General features: G+C 39.8%; 1 protein-coding gene across 4 annotated transcripts in view; it reads right to left on the reverse strand.

Moving 5' to 3' along the window:
* Positions 1 to 463: 463 nt before the first annotated feature.
* fam184ab (family with sequence similarity 184 member Ab) overlaps positions 464 to 23,808 on the reverse strand; it is a 96,330-nt gene continuing 72,985 nt past the window's right edge. For 2 of the 4 annotated variants that reach the window (XM_078274636.1, XM_078274637.1), the window contains 5 exons: positions 15,001 to 15,118; positions 11,642 to 11,746; positions 10,016 to 10,108; positions 9,852 to 9,961; positions 464 to 979 (listed from right to left, as the gene is read on the reverse strand). In XM_078274636.1, coding sequence (XP_078130762.1) covers positions 898 to 979; positions 9,852 to 9,961; positions 10,016 to 10,108; positions 11,642 to 11,746; positions 15,001 to 15,118 — 508 coding nt within the window. In that variant the 3' untranslated portion in view covers positions 464 to 897. Of the gene's footprint in view, positions 980 to 9,851; positions 10,109 to 11,641; positions 11,747 to 15,000; positions 15,119 to 23,808 lie in introns of all 4 variants that reach the window. The other 2 variants (XM_078274635.1, XM_078274638.1) reach the window with 2 other exon arrangements.

Genomic DNA, 23,808 nt, shown 5'->3' on the forward strand with positions numbered 1-23,808 from the left:
TATTTATTAAGCATACACATTATAATATAAATATAAAATATGCTATTTTTGTTTTTAAAATTGGTGAGACATCATTGTATCTGTGTTGAGACAGACAGCCATACAAACAGGTTTTAATATTCTACCAAAATCTGCTGAAACTTCTATGCAGCTGTAACAAACTTGCCATGATGGTGTCGTCCTAAAACCAGAGCCTGTATTCATGTCAGAGAAGTGTAAATGATCTAGGATCAGGTCCATGTAAAATGTCACCATAAATGAGGCGGCAAACTGGTCTTAGATCAGCGCTCCTAGTCTAAGATGCCGTACAGAGAGAGAGAGAGAGAGAGAGAGCGAGAGAGAGAGAGAGAGAGAGAGAGAGAGAGAGAGCACAATAACCTACCGTATATTTCTTTATATATATATTTCTTACTGTAGTCCAACAATGGCAATTAGCAGCATGATAATGAACCACTCTTTTTTGTTCCTAGTCCCAAGAAACTGCAACATAAGTTAGGATGTAAAGAAATGAAATAAACATCAAGATGATCATTGTCACTGTACTAAGAGAGAAACTCGTCCACAGTGAAACAATCAGAGATTATCAAACACTCAAATCAGACCAGAGTGATGACGTTTGATGGTCAGGATTCAGGCTCAATTCACCTTCACCTCAGTCAACAACAGGGAAGTGGATAATCATTCAATTTTTTTTAACCAAATGAATGACATTGAGTTCTCAAGCCATGGATTATAGCTTCATTTGACTGAACCTGTAGTGAATTGATCCTCAAACCTCTCAATGACAATAAAGAACAAATAGTTTTTAACATTTTTTCTCTTTTTTTTTTTCTTCTTCTTTTTTTCTTTAAGTTTGGTTGACATGCTGAATCCTTGTGTTTGCAGGTTTGTGGTCAATCAAAAGGAGAAGTACTGAGCGAACCACTCCTGGCGCTGAGTGTCCGGGGAGTCGATGGTGGAGTCCTTCGTTTCAGGAGGGCTTCAGGACGGGGAGCGCGACAAAATACAAAGAAAAGAAATCACCACAACAAAAAAATAAAACATAAAGACAGAAAAAGACAAGTCAAGGAAGAAGTCATTGGTTGGTTTAGCTTAGTCTAGTCTTTATCCTTCTCGTTCCACTTCCGAGATTGCTCCGGTGCTGCAGGAAATTCCGCCGGATGTTTGTATTTTCTGTTTCCTTCCGCTTTCTTTGTGTTGGAATTTTAAATACGGTGGATTTATGAGGACTATTGTTAACTGCTCCTCAGATCTCTGCAGGGTAAATTGAGATAGCTAGCTAGACTATCTGTCCAATCTGAGTTTTTTCTCTCGCACGACTATTTTGCAGCGGCTCTGTGCGGAGTGTAACACCGCCCGTGACGATTCTGATTGGTTTAAAGAAATATTTTTAAACCAGAGCACATTTTCCTCCCATCCCCGAATGCTATGTGGAGTAGAGTGCGGATCGTGCCGCATTTTTCTGTCCGAGCCCGGCCCGCGTCCGACAGAGCCGTGATCGAACCCGACCCGAGCCCGACAGGCATTAAGAGATTTATGTCTGAGCCCGACCCGCGTCCGACACAGTTAAAATCTCATTTTTTTCTCATACTAATGACACATACGTTTGTTTGTGTGGAAAGCCCGCTTTTATTAAGCAACTGGAGGAAGGCATTCGGAAATGTCAACAGATGAGCGCATCAGCTCACACGGGGCAAAAAGCGCACGTTAACACAGGCATACATAATAGGCTTAAGCTTTTTTAAATTTAAAATGTTCAATGCCTTATCGTGCTGTTGTGACCGAGCCCGACCCGAACCCAAACATAATTTCTAAATATCTGTCCGAACCCGGCCTGGCCCATCAGGTAGGCTTCTGTTGGGTCCCGACGGGCTCGGTTCGGGTATCCATCCTCTAATGTGGAGTAGCCAGACCCTCCTTCAGCGCACTTTGGAGGAGGGTCTGGCAAAGGGAGACTAAGCTTAGTCTTACACCTCACTTAAACTTACTAAAGTTACAAAAAGTAGATAATTTCTGTCCATTAACACACACATCGTATTGTTCTACTATCGCTGGCTGCAGTCCTCTGTTAGACCTCTTCTCTTTCTGTGCTAAAATGTAATTTAATCACTGAATTCATGAGAATCAAACACATACTTTAACTGCTTGCTGTATTGATTTAGCCTGGCCAGTGGTGGAAGAAGTATTCAGATCCTTTACTTAAGTAAACATTCTGATACCACACTGTAAAAATACTCTGTTACAAGTAAAAGTCCTGCATTGAAAATGTTACTTAAGTAAAAGTAAATAAGTATCATCAGGAAAATTGACTTAAAGTAATAAAAGTAAAAGTACTCCATGCAGAAAAATCCTCACACTAGAAAACTAGAAACAATCCAAGCAGTTCTGTCAATCAACTAAGTGTTTATTCAGCTAATCATTTAGGATGAAGTTGTGTGCCTATTATGGGGTAGTTTAATTTATAATAAAACACTGTATTTTATAAACTGCATGTGTTTTGTGTGCAAAATTCTTAATTTGTAAAGTAACTAGTAACTAAAGCTGTCAGATTAATGTAGTGGAGTAAAAAGAACAACATTTCTATCTGAAATGTAACGGAGTGGAAGTAGAAAGTAGCATGAAAAGAAAAGACTCAAGTAAAGTACAAGTACCTCAAATTCGTACTTAACTACAGTACTTGAGTAAATGTACTTAGTTACATTCCACCACTGAGAATGGCACAGAGTACAAAGATAGTCCTAATCTGAAGGTTTGAAGATGGTTTAAATGAAGGTGTAATCCACTGTTCTGTCCACATGGGGGCAGCAAAGCCACTGTCAGGATCCAGTGAGCCACAGCAGAGGAGAGCAGAGAAACAGTTGTGCGTCCCAACTCCATTCTACTGTCCATAGGCACTAGAGGATGGATACCCGACCCGAGCCCGACGGGATCCGATGGGACCCGACGTTACCCGACGGTACCCGACGGGCCAGGCCGGGTTCGGACAGATATTTAGAAATGATGTTCAGGTTCCGGTTGGGCTTGGTCACATCAGCGCGATAAGGTATTGAACCTTTTAAATTTAAAACAGCTTATTATGTAGGTAGCCAATGGGCCTGTTTCACTTGATGCAAAGGTTCAGATTTGTGATATGATTGGGCCTCTGGTGCGCGTCTGTCTTAACGTGTGCTTGTTGCCCCGTGTGCGCTGATGTGCTCATCTGTTGACATTTCCGAATGCCTTCCTACAGTTGCTTAATAAAAGCGGGCTTTCCACACAAACAAACGTATGTGTCATTAGTATGAGGAAAAAAATGAGATTTTAACTGTGTCGGGCTATGGTCGGGCTCGGACATAAACATCTTAATGCCTGTCGGGCTCGGGCCGGGCTGGGACAGAAAAATGTGACCCGATCCGTACTCTAATATGCACTTATACTGTATTAATGGTCATATTAAACTCTTTTTAGTAATTAATTAGCCAATTCACTGTTAATAATGTTGAGGTGTGGACTGTTGGACAGTTGGACAAGACAAACATTGTGAAGGTGTCCCTTTGGCTGTGGGTAATTGTGACGGCATTTCTCCATATTTTTTTTACAAACCAAATATTCGATTAAGAAAATAATCAGCAAGTTAATCCATAATCCAAATAATCATTAGTTCATAATGAGCTCCACCTCAAACAACTACAAGAGTAAAATCCTTCTTTTACATTTATGCATGAGTAATAATAATCTAATAATATACGGTAGCCTAATATATAACATTTTTCTGCATTGAGTTTTACTTATGTATTACTTTAACTACAATTTCCTTATTATACTTACATACTTTTACTTAAGTAACATTTTCAATGCAGGACTTTTACTTGTAATGGTGTATTGTTACAGTGTGGTATTAGTACTTTTACTTAAGTAAAGGATCTGAATATTTCTTCCACCACCATTAGGATGTAATGGGCCTTTAACAATGTTTTAGCATGTCAAAGTATCTGACTACACAACATCTACCAAACCTCATGAACTATTTGAAGTATTTTGTTTTCTACAGGAAAATGTCAATCATTGTTAGTATCAGTACGAGCGGAGGAAGCCGTAGCTACTTCCTGACTCACGTCCTTGTGGGGGGGAACAAGTTGTTCCCTAAAGTTTGAACTAATTAGGCTGAGTGTTTGCATCTATCTAAACAAACACCTTATGGAGCTTTTTTTCTGCTTTCGTAATTGGCTTCTTCCTCAACAAACAGTCCCTTAACCCCCGGGTAATATTTAAATGTTTTGGGAGGGGTCTTCATTGTTGTTGTTTTCTGCTTGAAGGAGTCAAGTACTTCCCAAAAGACTAAACTCATGTTTATAGTGTGCACGGTCACAAATCAGTCAACTTCATGTTATCAGATCTGAGTGTCTGAGCAAGATAAAAAATAAAACCTTATTGATCCACAAGGGAAAGTTGGGCTGTGACAGAATGTTAAAAAGTGTTAAAATCTATTAAAAATATGAAGGTCTGTATCTCAAGTACATAAAACATCAATATGTCTACAATGTATAAAAAAGGAATATGAAGAATATATACAATTACAATTTATGATGAGCAGAAATGTGTGTTAATAGCTACTGTGATGGGTATGAAGTTGTAATAAAAAAGAATATTTATCTATCAAATGTGCTTTTTGGATATCATTTTAGGTAGCTTACGTACAGAAACTGAAGATTACGATGACCGCCAATGAGACAAGAGAAGGGAAATGAAAATGTGAGCAGAGATGTTTTGATGTTGAAGTGAGGGATAAAGGGAAGGACATGTGAGAGGACATGAAACGAGATTGGCAGAAGATGAGATGATGAGAGAGATGAAGAAAAGAATCCGAGGAAACAAAGTAATGAAGTGACTTCTCTTTGCAGCTTGTGAGTGAGAGTGGCAGCTAGAAAAAAGCTTACATCACTACAAGCGTTTGTCTGGCCCAACAGTCCCAGCAGGATCAGTGAATGAATAACATAGGTTTTTTTTGTTCTACTGGTCAACTAATTATGTTATTTTTGTGCAGATTTGACTAAACTTCTACAAAAACTGGTATATTATAGCCATATTCTCTGCAATAACAATTTAGCATTAAAGTCCAACTGAAATTAAACTGCCTTTTATTTTCTTGCCAAAACCAAAATGGATAATTTTATGTATTTTGTGGTTTCATGATGGCACCCTCTAGTTTTGCATTGATGCGACAGAATACCATTCATGTCTCCATCTACGTAGATGGAGACCTTATTTTAACAACAACAACAACAAACATCGAGCTAGCAACACTGAAAATGGCAAGTTTTTAAGACAATTTGGACTGTAGGCAGGCCTGCTTGGTTCTTTCGGGAAATGATTGTAGAAGTTTACAAATAATATGTTTACGGCATTTACTCTCTAACTGGGACATTTTGGGACCGATTGGCGTGGATTGCTGTGGACGAAAGTACACACAGCTAATTTAAATAGCTCACATTACTGTATTGTACAGTAACAGTTAACAACATGTAATATTGTATGTGGCGCTTTACTTTTGCGGGGTGCAAATGTTCCACCAAAACAAGTTCCTTCCCGAGACTATTTAGCAGAGCCGCCGTCGCTGCGTCCGTAGCTTAGCCTTCGCCCAAGACGATTGTGATTGGTTTAAAGAAATGCAAACAACCCAGAGTATTTTTTTTACTCCCATCCTAGAATGTATCTGTGGTGTAGCCAGACTTTACTCCACAGCGCTGTGGAGGTAGGTCTGGCAATGCTGGACTACACAGAGCCAGACAGCAGCCTGCTACACAACACAAGAGACACAACAACCCACGGTAGCTTTCCTGCTAAAATCTCCTTTTCATCCAACTTAAAAAAAAACATGAACACACGTCTTATCCTGCAGCTTAGCTTGTTGAACAAGCCGCCAAACAAATATTCACCTGGGATAAGTGCACTGCTAACGTCAGTGTACAGGCTACATGGCTGATTAGCTGCTCAGCTGCAGCACATTAAACAGCATGTAAACATATCTGCAAATGTCACTCCGGTTGGTTAGATGCTGGTCCTTGCTTTGTCTACCCATGACATGTTGGCTACAGCATGTGTGTTTACTTTTCACCTGCCAGCTGCTGTCAATCAAACACAGACAGCGACACACCCCTCCAGCTGGCTGAGACAATAAAAAAACATATTGACATTATTTCTGACTAAATACTTGTTTTGGTGGAACATGTGTACGTTCAAAAGTTGTTTAAGTCGTGCAACAGAAAACTCAGATTGGACAGATAGTCTAGCTAGCTGTCTGGATTTACCCTGCAGAGATCTGAGGAGCAGTTAACCATAGTCCTCAGAAATCCACCGGAGTTTTAAAAGACAACACAAAGAAAGAGGAAGGTGACGGACATCCGGCCGAAAAGAGGGACATCCGGCGGAATTTCTGGCGGCACCGCAGCAATCCCGGAAGTGGAACGTCGTGGATATAGACTACAGTAGCACAGATGACTGAGAGAAAAAAGCTCAGTGCGTTCTTTTAAAGCTGCAACTTAACAGGTGTGCACGTTTTTGGTTTAATTCTCTGAATCCTACAGGCGTTTAAATTAGTGTTTCTTGCAGTATTTTCAGTAAAGTCTAGAAACCACATTGACCACAATATAAGGTATATACACAATGCTTTGAACTATGATTCAAATTAGGCAATTTAAAAAAAATTCCTCTCTCCTCAACACATCTGGCCAAAATCATGTTCTCATTAGTCCTTATAAACTAAGTGTCAGAAAAAGTGAGCTTAATAATATGTGTTTAGATATTTGTCCCAGGCAGAAATTACGTAACAGCCAGCTGGACCGATGCACATTAAGGTAGTGTGTTTTATATCTTACTCATCATTGCTAACACAAAAATACAGTAAGCGGAGGTAGGAGGAGGATTAATTCCTAAATCCTCAGTCCGTAGTTGGTGTTCTTTCAGGTCGGGAAAGAAAGACTATTCTAAATACTAATTTCTCTTTTGTTTGGCTCACTATTTAGTATTTAGAAACAAATGAAATATTCTTACTTGGATTCAGGTTAAAAGTCCACTTAGATGAGGTTTGTTTAATAAAAGTCCTCTTAAATATATATATATATATATATATATATACTTAAAGGACCCAATGATTTAAAGGGGTCCGATTTACAAATTGCTGCTCAGTGTTGGAGTCAGTCTAATTACAAATGTTTGTCAAGAACAAAGAGTGTGCAGGGCGAGGAGAGACAAATCGTTTAATGGAGTCTGAAAACATTTCAAAGCAGATCTATAATATCTGACCTCATACTGTCAATGCTTGGCTCTTTTGTTGTGTGTGTGTGTGTGTGTGTGTGTTGCCGGTGGTACTCCTGCCTTCCCATAACAACAGGTTTGTCCCAAAGCTTTTGCAAAGCAGTCCCCACATTTCATTCTTTACACAAACAGTAAGTAAAACATGCAGCAAGATAGATTCAAAATAACTAAAAACATGCTCTCTCGCTCACACGCACACACACACACACACACACACACACACACACACACGCTCACACATGCTGTAAACCTACATACGAGCGCCTAAAACACACTCCTCGGCATGCGATACCCAAACTGCATGTATTCATGTGAGAAGCATGTTACATAATTCATCATCATATCAGTTCACACCACAGCGACCAATCACAGCCATCATCAAGAAACAAGAGGGATTTATTGGACCATAAGAGTTGAGGAGTAAAGGTGTTTTCAAAATAAAACACCACCACACACAGAGGGGACAGTCCATGATAGAAAAAAGACAACATCTACTTCTTTTTAAACTCACATTATAAAATACTTTTTATTTACTTTGTACAAAATCCCATTTTCGAGTTGAGGAGAAAAAAGTGCAGCGTCTGCCAACATGCTGAAATTCAGATGAAGATGAGAGGATGAAGAATCACAAAATGACACAATGCACAACAAAAAGCCACAACATATAGCAACAGCAAGTTTTATAACTTCCTGAACAGAAAATGGGAAACCTGGCGGCATGCACACGGTTAGCATGTTCAGACTGACGGACACGTGGAAAGGACAAAAAAATAAAAACATGCCCCTTTTGCATTCCAAGGCCATTTTTTGAAGCTTCAGTTGGGACTCTTGTGTTTATGTCCTGAGTGTAATGATCATTTCTAAATATTCATCACTTTTATTAAAAGACCTGTGGTGCTGCTGATGTCTCTTAGTTTAAATGTGCTGCAGGAAAATGCAGTCGGGTCCACAATCGTCCAATCATAGCTTAGAAAACGTAAACAGGAAGTGGAGAATTACTAAACCGGTTTCTTTTAAAACAAAAGAGCAAAAGTGCAAAGAACGCATTAAATAGTGTGTGTTTATCTGCTCTACCGTAAGATGCAAAAGTTAGCATGTCCAGCTAACTATCTTACTACCTACAGTAGTAATGCAGCGTTACTTCCAAGGCCAGGGGTTTTACATTATTTTGTGGGGTTACAATTTATATTAAAATATTAAAAACTGACTAGAACATCCACTGTATAGTATTTCCCCGCCGGCCCTGGATGCTGCTATGTCAGGCTAACGTTAGCGTCTCTGTCCTAATCTGTAGTTGATTTGGGGAAGTTTACAATCCAGCAACCCCGGCTAAAGTCGTTACCTGAGCTAGAGGTACACGTTGGTTCGTCCTCATCTTAAAAGGCGTTGGTGTACAGCATCATTTCAAATTGGAAAAAAAAGACTATTCTAAATACTAATTTCTGAGTTGTTTGGCTCACTATTTAGTATCCAGTAACAGCTGAAATAATCTTGTTAAAAGTCCATTTAGATGAGGTTTGTTGTCTAACTAAAGTCCCTTTAAGATATAAGTACTTAAGGACCCAAATGACACATTGTTATTTGCATTGTGAAAGAGCATAACAAGCTTGACAGGCGTAGCGACAGTAACATACAGTGCTGATCCATTTGTCCGTGCGACGCTTCGGTCGCGCCGCGCTCCACTTTATTCCTATGGGTGACGTCAACCAACTTTAACGCGCCCGCAAAGCATCCCGGGAAGGCGGCGATGCATTTGAAAAAATGCTGCGCGTCCAGAAGCCGGCCAATGCCCATCTCTTTGCAAATGAATCCGTTGAACACGACGCGACTATCCAGTAGAAGTAGACGAAAATCTTTCAAACTGACCTTTGTCGATCTGAAATGAAGACAGATTCAGCAACTGCATGGCCTACTTCTCGCTTAAAATGTTTTCAGAAACACGTTTCGATGAACTATTTTCGTAAAATATGAGATCGTATTCTGTCCGAGCCGCCATGACAGTCGGTTGAAATTCTCGAGAAGTCAGACCCACGTGACGCGTTCGTCCAACATGGATGTACTACGTCACGACACCACGCTTCAGTTGTGTCGCAAAAATGGATCAGCACTGTTAAGGAGCTGGCGATTAGCGAATGGTCAATTACAACACATTAGAGTGTTTGAAAGCTTCTGTTTTTACACTCTGCAGCTCGCGATGACAATGACTTCATGCTCCTTATGGTTTATGAAAAGGCCAGACTTGGCAGGAAGGGATGAAAATGTAAAAAAAACACCAGTTATTGTCCCACTGTTTCTTTTTCAAAGCCAGAAACAACAGAGAGTTCCAGCGTTTTTTTTTGTTTTTTTTTAACGTTGAGGCTTTTGTGAGATAACACAAGGCCAAAAAAATACAGTGTGTACATTCAAGATTTGACTCTAAGGCTATGAGTCAACTCATTAAAAGTGCTTTTAACTCTCTTTAATCAGCAGAATTTGTTTCAATTAAACTGAGGTCTGTGATTGGATGATTGATGCGTGGATTGACCAGCTGCTGCCCGTCGGGGCTGAAAAGGTCTCACCTCATATATTTCTTGGGTTCGGTGGGAGGGGTCGGCGGGGGAAGAGGTTTGTTGGAGTTGAGTTCAAGGTGGTGGAGGGGGGAGTTGGGGATGGGCTCTAGGCGGCTGGGCTGGGCCGGGGGGGGGGGTGGGGGCGGGGGGGGCTGCCCACTTCCTGAGCCTGCCACGCCCACGCCCATACCTGCTGCCTCCAGAGCCCTGACATTAGGAGAGCTGCTGAATCGGCTGGCTGCGGTTTTCTCATTCTTTTTCTTTTGCTACACAGAAAAAGAAAAGAAAAGGGAGGGGCATGGGGGTCAAAAAAGGAGCAAAAGGGAAGTTTGAAAGAAAATAATAATAAAAGATAGGAAGAAATGGAGGTAAAAAAAGGGAAGATGGAATACAGGGAGAGCCCTAACAGTCCATCCAGTGAGAGACAGGAAAGAGCAGCGTGCTAACTCGATCCTCCATTTAAAAGCGGATCGAAGCACAGGGTAATGGATCAATCTGAAGACCGGCATCACTCAGTCTCAGTCTTAAAGCAGCAGTCGCTCTGAGCAGAATGGAAGTTCAGATGAGGAGAGATGTGTCAAAAGGCAGAAAAGATCTCGCACTAACAAATGGCTTGGAAAGCAAAGGAGAGCTGGAGATTTAAAAAAAAGTCAGGAAGACCAACTGGGTGGAAGACTAGTACACGGTGAACACACAACACATATACAAATATGTGGGGGTAAAATACATGTAACAAGAACAAAAACATACTGGAAGTTATAGAACCCGAGAGAGATGGCGTCAACAGTTATATACTTATCATGCAGTGGGGACCATTCAACTCAGACATACTGTGAGGAATGAAATATTTCCCGGAGCACTGGGAGCTTTTAAAGGCCCTGAAAACATTTTTTTTTTTTTTTCCAACAGCTTTTGATCATGAGCGATGGGATCCTGCATGAGCACACCATTTTGGTCATTTTACTTCAAGAGATTCACTTCATTTCCATTTCGCTTTAACAAGCATTAATAATGAATCTAGTGTTGTCTTTTGGCGGTGCATTGAATTTGAGTCACTGTTTGAACGGTGACACTTCGGTTTAATTGCTGTAAAGAAATGAGACCTTGGGCCGGGTTTGAATCCAACCAGCGGCGCTTTGCTTCCTGTCACCCCCCCCCCCCCCCCCCCCCCCCCTCTCTAGATGCTCTATAATAAAAAGGTAATAAAAGCCCATAGAAACCATCTTTAAAAAAAGAAATGAGACCTTTTTAAGTCTGACTGTCAGCCTCCTTTTCATACCAGTGGTGCCGGAAAAAAACACCACATTTCCTTTAATTGTGTTGTTTCCTGTCCTCTTTCGCTGTCCTTGGCGATTTTGTTTGCATTGAAGACCAAAAAAGACCTTTTAAAATTGATTTTTTTTCTCCATCGCCCTTTTGTACCATCTGCCATTTGCTGTAAACTCTGAAAGTTTTTCACTGGAGCATCGTGATCGTGTCTTTTGCTGTAAAACAGCTTCTCTTCGTGTTGCCGTGGCAGCAGATTTGCTGCTCAGTTCAACCCCCGAAACACTCTCTGACAATCTCCTGGAAGCGGTCTCATTTGTTAACCGCGATTTACGGTGATATTTGAAAAAAATCACTGTGGTCATGATTTATGGCTGTTCCACTGCAACAGTAGCTTTGTTCTTCTGATCGATCAGCACTGATGGATGTGAAATGAGATGGAGTGGGTATCATCTTTGCTATGTAGTAGAATGAAGCGACAGGCTGATCAGAGTGCCTCTGTGTGTGGCGTGTTGCAGGACATCAGGGCCTACCTTAATCAGCGGGTTGATAACTCCTACGTTAGGACTGGCGTTAAACACTTTGTTGAAGTTGGTCTCCCTGTTGACGAGCTCCAGCTGGTAGAACTTCTTATCGTCCTGGAGGAGAAAAACCATGTAAGCTGACGGAAGACTCAAGGGACTGTGAAAAAAAAATTAGTCAGCAGGGTGCTATTTGTGAAAAAAGCAGAAGGGGGGGAAAAGGGGGTGCCACTCGGCCAGCCATGCCAAAACACTTATTTGTGAACTTCAATATTCAATGGAAAATAGTTTCAAAATGAAATAGCACAACGTTTTATGTCAACATCAAACACAGCGCTGGAGAGCAGAGTTCACTTCACGGCGAAAAAAATACTTTCACCCAGGAATACGCTCGTTTGTTTGTCGAGTGTTGAACTTGTTGTCCTTTCGCGTCAAAATTAAAAATGTACTTTTTTTGCCGCTTGTTTAACCCTGGTGTTGTCTTCTGGTCGACCGTGCACTTTTTTTTTTACCTTTTTAAAAATATTTTTGACACATTTTCTGACGTTTTTTGTCACTTTTTTCCCACGTTTTCGATGCTATTTTTCACTAACACCAACTTATTACCAATAGTTTTACACATATTTTGGGAATTCATGGTCAATAAATGTCATTTATAGTAGATTATACCTAATTTGGAAATGATGAATGATTTAAATACAGAAGCTCTTAAACTTAATTATACAGCTCTTCCATTCAAAGTGGCGACAGATCATCTGAGTTATGTTGGGGTATGTTTTACTAAAAATTTTAAAAACCTATTTAGATCGAATTTCCTCAAATTATTGGATCAGGCGAAGCAAATATTATCGAAGTGGTCTCCTCTGTCTTTTTCTCTTATAGGTAGAATAAATTCAATTAAAATGGCATTACTCCCAAAGTTCCTATATCTTTTCCAATGTCTCCCCATTTTTCTCCCCAAATCCTTTTTTCAGGCCCTGGACTCTTTAATGATAAATTATATTTGGAATGGTAAACACCCTCGGTTACGGAAAGCTTTTCTTCAAAGACCCAAACAAACAGGTGGAATGTCCCTGCCTAATTTCTAATACTATTACTGGGCTGCTAACATTCGCTCTTTAGTGTATTAGGGGCATTTTCACCTTGATGACTCAGCCCCAGTCTGGGTAACAATGGAGTCCAGCGCTATTAGCCCTTTGTCTCTATCTGCCCTCTTAAGCGCTGCACTCCCACTCTCTTCTGCTATTCCCAACAGTAATCCTGTGGTTAAGCACTCCCTTCGAATCTGGACCCAATTTAGGAAGAATTTTGGTCTGCAGACTTTTTCACTTCTCAGCCCAATTGCAGCTAATCATTTGTTTGCTCCCTCGACGGTGGACGGTGCATTTAAGATCTGGCATAAATAAGGCTTAATCTGCATTGGCAATTTATTTATTAATGATCTATTTGTTAGCTTTTCTCAATTGACGAATAACTTTGGTATCGTAAAGACTGATTTTTTCAGATTTCTACAGATCAGGCATTATATACAGAAGTTAATTCCCCAATTCCCTAATAAACCCCCAGCCAATCCCGTCAATATGTTTCTTTCTGTTAACCCCACATTAAAAGGCACCATTTCGGTCTTTTATAACCTTATTTCGAAGTTGCATAGTCCCTCTTTAACAGCTATAAGAACCATGTGGGAACAGGATCTAGGTTCTGCCTTCACAGATCGCATGTGGGATTCAGTCCTGGATCGGATACACTCTACCTTCATGTGCGCCCGACATGCTCTTGTGCAATTTAAAGTAGTACATCGTTTCCACATATCTAAAACCAAACTAGCTCATATGTTCCCTGTCGTCGACCCAACCTGTGATAGTTGCAAGAGCGCACCTGCGTCACTCTTTCACATGTTCTGGTTGTGTCCCACCCTAACAGATTTCTGGACATCAGTTTTTCAAACAATTTCTGAAGTACTTCATCATCAGATTGAGCCGAGCCCTTTTAATGCCATTTTTGGCACTGCTCCCAATTTGGACTTGCCTAAGGCGAAGCTGAAGGTATTGGCCTTCTCCTTCTTAATGGCTCGTAGGATTATCTTACTCAAGTGGAAAGACCCTGCTCCTCCTTCCCACTCACATTGGTTTAGAGACATTATGTCCTGTATGAATTTAGAGAAAATACGTTACACTACCCAGGGATCTGAGGATACATTTTACAAAATATGGCGCCCCTTCTTGACATTTTTTGAGAAACCAACTACAACAATTTCAGAGTAGCTATTCCTTCCCCCCACCCTCCATTCCTTTTTTTAAGGTGTGTGTTTAATTTTTTTTTGTCATTCTGTACCTTCTCAACCTTTATGTTTTATATATTATAATTTATAATATTTATAATATAATTTATTATTATATTATTATTATGTGTTTTAAATTATCTCTTGTAGTAATCCTTAATACAAGTTTATTTGTAATTGGTTGGGAGGGTGGGGGGGTATGTTCTGGTTAAAAAAGGGAAAATATGTATATCCCATCGTACAGTAATTGTTTTTTTGCAATTCTGTCATTCATTAAAAAAAAACCTTGAAGAAATGATGAATGATTTTGACTAATTTTAGAGGAACGTATGTTGGTGGAGAATCACAGACGTGTCTACGTCAAAGTTTAGTCAGGTTTTGAAACCATTTCAATTTTTTCAAATGCTATAAAATTGAATACCCACAATTCAATGAAAGTAGTAATCGAGTACTTGCAATTGTACTTCATTTTTTGAGTAATTTGGTTAAAAAGAAACCCATATTTCTGATATAGCGGTTTTGAGAACTGGTCAAATTTGACCCGAGGACAACATGAGGGTTAATCAAACCACAATCTTTTTCCAAAACGTAACTAGTCGTCGCCGCATGACGCTCACATTTTCTGGCTAAACTCAACTACCAGGGCCCCTGAAAGGACCGTCATCTGGCGGTGCCTGTAGCCGGCTTACAGTCACCTATAGGCTAATCACCTAATAACTGTCGCTGGTAGCCGGTGTACCGGAGCTCTGGAGCGGCTAAATACAACCAGCAACTGCCGCTCTGATTTTCCTGTTACAGCGCTTTACTTAGTTTAAAAATACTTATTTTTTAGGTGTATAATAAATGGTCTATTGGTGAAGTAGGGGATACAAATAATTTTAGAGGAAGGGATATGTAGACCAGAAAATGGGAAAATCCCACACAGGAACCCTCCCTCCTCCCCCGTGGAAAACCGCACCCTGGTTGTGTATATCCAATTTGTGAGAAACGGAAACTTGTGCTACTGCATCTGAACGCTTCAAATGAACAGAAATTGGAGTACTTTCCTTTTTCACATTTTTCTCCTCTATATATCACACACATTGCCTACCACCAGTTTTTTGACGAGAGATTCTCTCTCAGACACCATGTCCTTCAGCTCGGCGATGATCTGCAGGTCCTCAGGGCGACTCTCCCTGTTCCTGAACTTGTCCTCTGTTCCTTCCAGCCTGTAAGACAGAAAAATACAAAACCATGAATATTCTGCACCAGAGATCCACTGAACACGATCAGGTTTAGACATCTCAGGTAAATACAATCGCGGTGGTAGAACAAATCTACGTTTACATTTACATTTAAGTACTGTACTCAATTCCAAATTCGAGGTACTTTACTTGAGAATTTCCCTTTTATGCTGCTTTATACTTCTACTCCACTACATCTCAGAGGTCAGTATTGTAATTTTTACTCCATTACATTTGTCTGACAGCTTTAGTTACTTTACAGATGACAGTTTTTCATCCCCTACTTGTCCAGTGAAAACCATGTATCTCCAGATGTGTTGATGTTGAATGCTTGTGATAAACTGAAATGTTCCTTTACGAGTTGAAAAAACCCTCCTACTTCTTCAGCTAAATGAAGTCTTTAAAAAGCCTCTTGGATCAGCTGGAAAATGCATCGTCACAAAGCTGAAAACAGGGCTGTTTTCTCTGACACCATGAAAACCTTTTAGAGATATGTGGTTCTCACAGGACAGCGACGCTACAAACACTTGATGGTCTTATAGAATATGATGCATTGCTGCAGATCAAACTACCCAACAGTATACAAAGGAGTTAAAATGAGCACAAACTTAAACATCTACAGCAGTAAAATAAAACTTGCATATTAATGCAGCAGGAATATTAATCCAGAAACTACAGATATTACTGTTCATACTTTACTGTAAGTACATTTTGCTCATACATACTTTTACTTAAATGCAGGACTTGAACTTGTAGTGGAGTATTTTTAGAGTAGTATTTTTACTCAACTAAAAGATTTGAATACTTCTTTCACTACTGTCTACACTATAATCGTTAATTGATAAAAATGTAAGACAACACTCAAAAAGTCTTGACAAGGGGGAGAAGACCAAGGTTATACTGTATGTGCAGTTTTATCGGTGTAAAATATGCGATATTGAACATCAATTACACATAGAAAAAGGTGTAAGAGCCATGTGCACTTAGTAGTGTGTATGTGTGTGTGTGTGTGTGTGTGTGTATTAGATGGAACCCTTTATGAGTTAAGAGAGTTAAATGCATGTACTACAGGGAGTAAAAAAGATGAGTGATTTATAGGCTTTGCTTTTTCATTAGCTTTTGATCAATAAAACAGTAATTGTCCCCGGTCCCTTCCCTGCCCTCTTCTCTTCTCATCACAAAAACCATTAAAAGGCTTTTGTACGTTCAAATATTAATTGCAAAAAAAAAACGTTATAATGGATTTTTGTTATTTTCTGACCAGCCCTCTCAGAGAAATCACCACTCATCTCATATTCAGTGTCATTTTCCCATCAACACATGCTTAAGATTGCTGAGCATAATGGGCATTAGCCTGTTCAAGAAGCGAAAAACAACCAATCGTAGGTGACACCGTTGGCTGGAAAATGACTTATTTTAAAAAAAAATTGTAATGAAATTAAACAAAAAGACTTTAAAAAAAAAAAGCCTCCATATGGCAACGGCAGCATGTTGTTTAGAGAAGTAATGCACTTTGAAAGGTTTTTTTCAGTTTTAGAAATTTATCTTTTAAATGTTACCAATACACAAGCTATGATTTAAGTCATCCGTTGCCCACTTTTTTATATCACATCATTGTGTCAACCTTATAATTTGATACATAAATTGTTTACCAGAGTGTCAACTGAGCACTTAGTGTGGGGTATCTCTCTAAATACAAGTTTAAATTAAAACAAATTCAACACTGGGAGCTCAGTAAGTTTCAGTAAAACACAAAACAGTCACTGACTGTTTTGTTTAGCTGTGCGCCTATTTCTGGATTTACCAATACCTGATGTGACAGTGAGCTAAAAAGCCTTTCACTTCCCACACTGCGACAGTGCAAGCCACTGAGGGGAATCTTTCTGACATTTATGCCTCAGTGTGCAGCTTGTCTTCCCGACAAACTGCGGTCTCTGAGGAATATCCACTGCTGGAAAGGAGCCCTGCCCAGTGATACAGAGACATACTGATCTGCACTTTCATCAGATATACTGTCCGCCGCTGTGCTGGTCCTTCTGTGCACCTCTGATAGCCGATTCATCGTGTTTCTCCTGCGTGTCGGACATTTTCTGCAGCCCAGGCATCAGAATCTCTTTCGCTGCTCGAGCAGTGCACAGTACGTGTTTGGCATGGAATAAAGAGAAGGCTTAAATGTTGGGTGCTTGTTGTGTTATGTACAATCATTTGCGATTGCGATATGATTTACGATATTGAAGGCTGAAGGGAATGATCATTTTGTATCATTATTCTAATTTTTATTTAAAAATAATGAAATAAAAAAATTAAATGATTATAGTTTGATTTTTGCGAGGATCTGTACCAAACAGAGATTTTTTCTTTAGGTAGGATACGATTTGTAAGCTGGGACGTCTCTGTAACACCACAATACTTAATTCAAAAGGGTTTGACACATACTTTAACAAATATTGCGTGGGGGGGCTGCAATTTGGCACTGGTATGCCAGCTACAGCAGAGAACAAAAGGACTTGGCCCGGGTGGTGAAAACGGCACAGAGGAGTGTAGGAGCTGTGCTCCCGGACCTATGCTGTGCATGCTGGCCACCTACAGAGGAGAGCCAGTGGACACAACACACCCAGGACACTGTCTGTTTGTCTCATTACCATCTGGAAAAAGATACAGAACCATCAAAAGCCAGACTAACAGACTGAGGAACAGCTTCTTCCCAAGAGCTGTAGCCTCCATCATCCCCCCCCCCCCCCCATGTACAAACACACAAATACAACCTGTAGCTGCTAAGGACTACTGTCATGAAAGAACTATAATACTTAAAAGAATAAAATAAAATAAAACTCTGCAAATGCTCATATGAGTGTGAAATGTCTTTTTTAAAATGTGTTTTTATCTTTTCATTTGTGTTTTATCTTGTTTTTATTTATTATTTACTGCTGCTGCACTGATTGCCACTAACTACTTCCGTTGTGTTCATACAATGACAATAAAGTATCTTGAATCTTGAATCTAGTCCATATTGCGATTTCGATAAAATTGCGATGAATTTTGCAGCCCTAGTGTGGAATACACACCATTCATAGTCGGCCCTTCCTCCCCGGCTAAAAGGCCAGATAGAAAGAGAGAGAGAGATAGAGAGAGAGAGAGAGAGTGTGCAGCAGTGGTCGAGAGAGTAAATGAAGAGAGCGAGAACAGTACAAAGCACTAATGAGAGCAATAAAAGACTCTTTTCTCATTGTTTTGCCGCAATTATGTTCTAAAGCGCTAATAAACACTCCCACAGCTCTGCGGGAAGGTGGCACATTGTGGGATTATGAATGAATGCAGAGCTTCATCCTGCCTGTTTCTGAATTAGTTAAACTTGTACGTCGTTGTGAGACGCTGACGGGCAAAGCAACAGCTTTAACAGTCACGTTGGCCAAGAATCTCTGTCATACACTGACAGAAGGGTCTGAGGCTAACACTTCCAGAGAGCCCGTTTGTTCAGCAAACTCCTCAAATGGAGTGAAGACAAATATTATCTTCTCTAGTGGAGTTCATGATCGGATCCGAAATATCCAGAGGGGATTTTTCTGCTTGTTGTAGAACGTGTTGTTCCAGCAGGTATATATATCTTTTTACTAGCTGGTTGAACTGCGGCTGAATGTCCTCTGGGCAGGAGCACACTGAGACCAAATGTTTGGTGTCCAGCTATTTTATGCCTGACTGCTGCAGCATCAGCAACCCTTCACTGGGCAGGAGGTCTCTCTGTTACACCCAGCTGGAGAGTCAGGGAGTCTGGTGTCACCCATGGCATTCATCATGTTTTATTTTATTTTATTTTTTTCTATGATCACATTTTCAGGGTTTGGATAGATGCACCTGCTGTTGCTCGGCTTATATGCAAGCCTTTGAAAAAGATATTTTTCAACACAACCTATTGGGAGGAATCCACATCCATCCACTGCATGGTTAAGCCGATAAGAGATATTGAACGGACACTACTGTTCCAAACGTCACGTGTACGGATATAATAAATAATGTCAGAGGAACTCTCCCCTGTCAAGTCATTTGTGTTCTTATAATATAAACCCATTATGCACTATCACGTAGGGGATAATTATCAAAGAAAATATTGGTTAAAACCAAAAGAAGACAAGATGATAAAAGAAAGAAAGCTGTGAAAAGTCACATTTTAATACTGTATGTCCCATAAAACACAAACCTGAACAATAATGCACAGTCTGTATAAAGAGTGTAAAGGCTGCACAGTATTATCTACACCTGCCAGAGACAGCCACATCTTTTAAAGGGCTGTGTGATTTGTGCGCTGGGACTGTACTCCATTATCATGAGATTGCCCACAAACCACAAGAAAGAGGATCATTAAGCTTCATCAATTTCCAACACTGATCCATCACTTTCTTTGTCATGATGGATTTTGGCTCTTGGACTTTGCTGTCTGCTCTATTTGAGAGGAAATAGGTGTTTTTACTGTTTAAGGGGCGCTTTCACACCTATAGTTCGGTAGACTCAGTGCAATTCGGGGGTGAAGTTGCAACATTATTGCATTTTCTATTTGGTTCAGTTTGCTTTCACATTGCACTTTGTCAAACGCACCACACACTGTAATCAAATATCAAGCCGTCGAAACGGTCGCTTGTTTATTAGACAGAATATCCGAGTGAAACTCACAGCCACTTCTGGTCTCAGAAATATTGGAGCAACACCAAATTTTAATTTTAATAATTAATTATTACATTATTAATTAATAATTTAGAAGAAAGTGAACAATCTAAGCAGCTAAAAGACAGCGAGTAATGGAGAGAGAGAGAATTACCTTTTCTGAAGAGTCCATCATGTTTTTTTAATCCTCCGTGTTGTCTTTGGCTACTAGCAACTGCGTGGAGGAGGGCGCGTGCGAGATCACGGAAGGCTTGTATCATGTGGACGCGCCGACAGTGTTGTTGTCATTACTTAAAATTCCTCATGGGGGCGACAGAAACTACGCACTATAGCTTTAAATCATATATAAATCTGTAAATTGTGTGCAAGGTTGAAATTGCAGGCTAGTAAATGCTCTGTGTTTGGTCCACTTCCTGTATTTGGGTCGGATTGCGTTCTCACCTGAAGTGAACTGAACTCTAGTTCACTTAGAAGTGAACCGAGACCCCCGTTTTCAAGCAGACCAGAGTTCGAATGAGCTTTCACACCGCCTCAAACGAACCGGACTATCCGACCAAATGCTCCAGGGTTCGGTTAAAACGGACCCAACAGCTCAGGTGTGAAAGCGACCTAAAGGCTCTTGCTTGCCATCCAGGGAATCTTTTTTAATCTTGTGAATGTTTACTGGTGAGATTTAACTACTTACACGCTGATTTCAGAACTGTTAAAGTGTTGACTGTAATTGTGTTTCAGGTGTCCGGATGTATGATTTTAACAAATGATTTTAACAAATACTTTTAACAAGCTGGAATATTGCTGATGAGATGTTACTACAAACCGCATCTCTAGGCTGTATGATGACCAAAACCCAAACAAACACAAACTATAACCCACAGACATTCTTCCTCCCACAGGACCAACCAACGAGGCACAGACGCAGGACAAAATGCTAAATTATTCATGAAACTTAAATGGTGGAGCAATCTCAGAGGCTGTTTAGGGAGAGGGATTTGTAGACAGGGGACGAGGCTGTCGTCACCTCAGTGATTAATTAGGAGGGAAGGGACAGGGCTTGCGGTTAAGACAGATCTGTGTTTATTTAATTAGATGGAAGACACAGTGAATTATCTCTGGGGACAGCCCTAGAAATGCCTCTTTCGTGGGTAAAGTGATGAAAGTGCCAGAAAATAAAAACTGCTGACCATAGAAGTAAATTTGTCCCAGAAAACGGCTCAAAATAACCCAGAAAGTACACATGTTTAGTCTGTAAACTTAATTCACTGTGCAGACAGTAAAATAGTGGACAAATTACATTTTTAACCTGATGATGGTGATGAAAAGTTAAGTGTCACCAAAGTTATTGCCATTTATCCACAAGGAGACATGGATGTCTACACCAAATTTAATGGCAATCCTTCCGATATTTGCCGAGACATTTTACCCAAAATCAAAGTCAATAAGATTCATCCTCTGTAGACAATGAATGTGTTTACTAACTTTAATGGCAATCCATCCAATAGTTGTTGAGATATTTCAGTCTTGACCAAAGTGATGGACCGACCACCCGACTGTCTGACATTGCCATTTCTAGACCCACAACACCGAGATCAAGAATGCTTAACTTTAACCCAACATGGACGAGAAATCCTAATAGTGCTATAAATGAAACCACTAAGTTTAAAATGTCAGCGCATCCATTTCCAAGATAACTAAGCAAACGTCATCCTCTGTGAAAGACTGAAATAAGGTTGGAATCTCTGGAAAAAGCTAGTAAGTGGACCTTGAGTTATGTTGTCAAAAATCTTAAGTATGTAAGATGTATTTGTCATGACAACTTGACATTAAATTTCTTTGGAGTGTCCTTATTAAGACAACTTGACATTAAACAGGATGATATTATGTCAAGTTGTCACGACAAAAACATTCTCTGGTAATGTCATCCTGGTTAATGTCAAGTTGTCATTAAAAGACATTCCAAACAAATTTAATGTCAACTTGTCATGACCAAGACAACTTCTGGTAATGTTACTTTGATTAATGTCAAGTTGTCATAATCAAGACAACCCAAACAATGTCAACTTGTCATGACAAAAACCGAATGACACTTAATGACAGAAGTCATAAACGTTTATGACTTGTTTATAATGTTTATGTACGTTCATGACAGTGTCATGTCACAATTATGTCGATACCTTCAAGTAAAGTGTTACCCATGTTTTTTCTCATTGTATCGACATCTGTCTAATTGTCCTAGTATTGTACGTGAGACCCTCTTTAACTACAGATCTTGTGTATGACAGCAACAAAGATTCTTAATGTTCTTTGTAAATGTACTAACAGCCAAAAACATGCTCTAGTTGTACATCCTCTTTGGTCCAGCAGGTGGCGCTTTGCCCTCAGCTGAGTCAGACTAAAAGGAGGTCAGCTCTGAAGAGGATGCTAGCTTGCTGCACAACACACACACACACACACACACACACACACACACACACACACACACACACACACACACACACACACACACACACACACACACACACACACACACACAGAGGTTCCATCCATGGCTTCCTTTATCTTACTCTGTTTTCATCTGTTGTCTTCTGTCTATGTCAGAAACGGTATAGTTTTCTCTTGAGGTTTGGTTTACATCATTTCCCTCATGACTTGGCATCATCCACTGCCCACTGGCAAAAAATATATACCTTTCAACTTTTTTCTTTTTTTCATTCTCCAGACATCTTCTTCTCTGAATCTCTGTCTTCACATGCAGTCATTCATGCCACATCCCATGCAAACTCTTCTCCTCATCCTCTCTAGTTGCAACATCAACATACTGCATTCCCCACAGCTTGTCTCTTGCGTTCATTCACTTCACATACACTTCACTCTTTCCTACAGTATCCTCTCTGCATGGCATCAATAATATACATCTTCCTCTTCATATTCAGTAATAAAATACATTTCTTAGACCCACAGCATCACTACTTGTTAAGCTTAATGCCTTTGATCCTCATTTCATGAGTCTATACAGTCATTACCTTTGGTCCCTGCAAGTTCTTTAATTGAGGATATTTGATATGTAGACTGAAGTTACTCCATACTGTACAGTACATTTGGGCAACCATCCAAGAGGGTTGAACTCTAGTTTTCCATGTTGTTGTTACTGGTACCATCAGAGTTGAATTCTGTAGCTAATTTATTTAAAGGGGAATAATTCTTATGTTTTTTTGAGGGTTTTCTTGAGTCTACTATTTTCCAACCACTGACAATGGCCTTTACAGGAAGACTGGAATAACAAATGATAATGCCAGCCTGGCACGTGCCGTAATAACATATAATTCATGCACAAATAATGTGCTATGTAAAGAAATAATTAACATTTTAATATGCATTCATTCCACTACTCAACTGTTCAGGTGTAAAAGGGATCTTACATATCATGCCACATTTGAGGCAATAAAGCAAATCAGACACCAACCAGTCCAATCAACAAGGCAGAAGAATGGAACTGGTTTATGGGAAGCCATTGTTTATAACAGCCAGGGCCGTATCTTCTGTACCAGTGGTAACATTGAAGTGATGTCTGAGAATTTAGGGGGTTTAATAACAAGTTGAGGAATTAACGAGTTTACATTTACTACACATGGAGTCTGACATTTTGCAGACAAAAGATTGGCACATTTGATTGTATTTAGATAATCAATATGAACGTAAATTAAAATATAACAAAGGGAATGTTGAGAATATTAACCTGGCAGTGTGGGAAATGTTTTGAAATAGCATTTGGGGAGACAAAATTACATAATTGAACAACTGTAAAAATAATGATTTTGTTTTTAGTAGTTCATCAAAAATGTCTTCAGGTGTTAGGTGACACTGGTGGTACTTATTTTTGGTGTTAATGACCTCCGCAACAACACAGACTATGTTTACATGCACACTAATATTACACTATTTTTCTGAATATGACAATATTCCAAATTTGATACGGTTCATTTGCTGCATTTTTTGGAGTACGTTTTTATATGATGCTTGAT

The sequence above is a fragment of the Sander vitreus genome, chromosome 18, assembly GCF_031162955.1.
Source record: "Sander vitreus isolate 19-12246 chromosome 18, sanVit1, whole genome shotgun sequence".
NCBI classification, from domain to species: domain Eukaryota; kingdom Metazoa; phylum Chordata; class Actinopteri; order Perciformes; family Percidae; genus Sander; species Sander vitreus.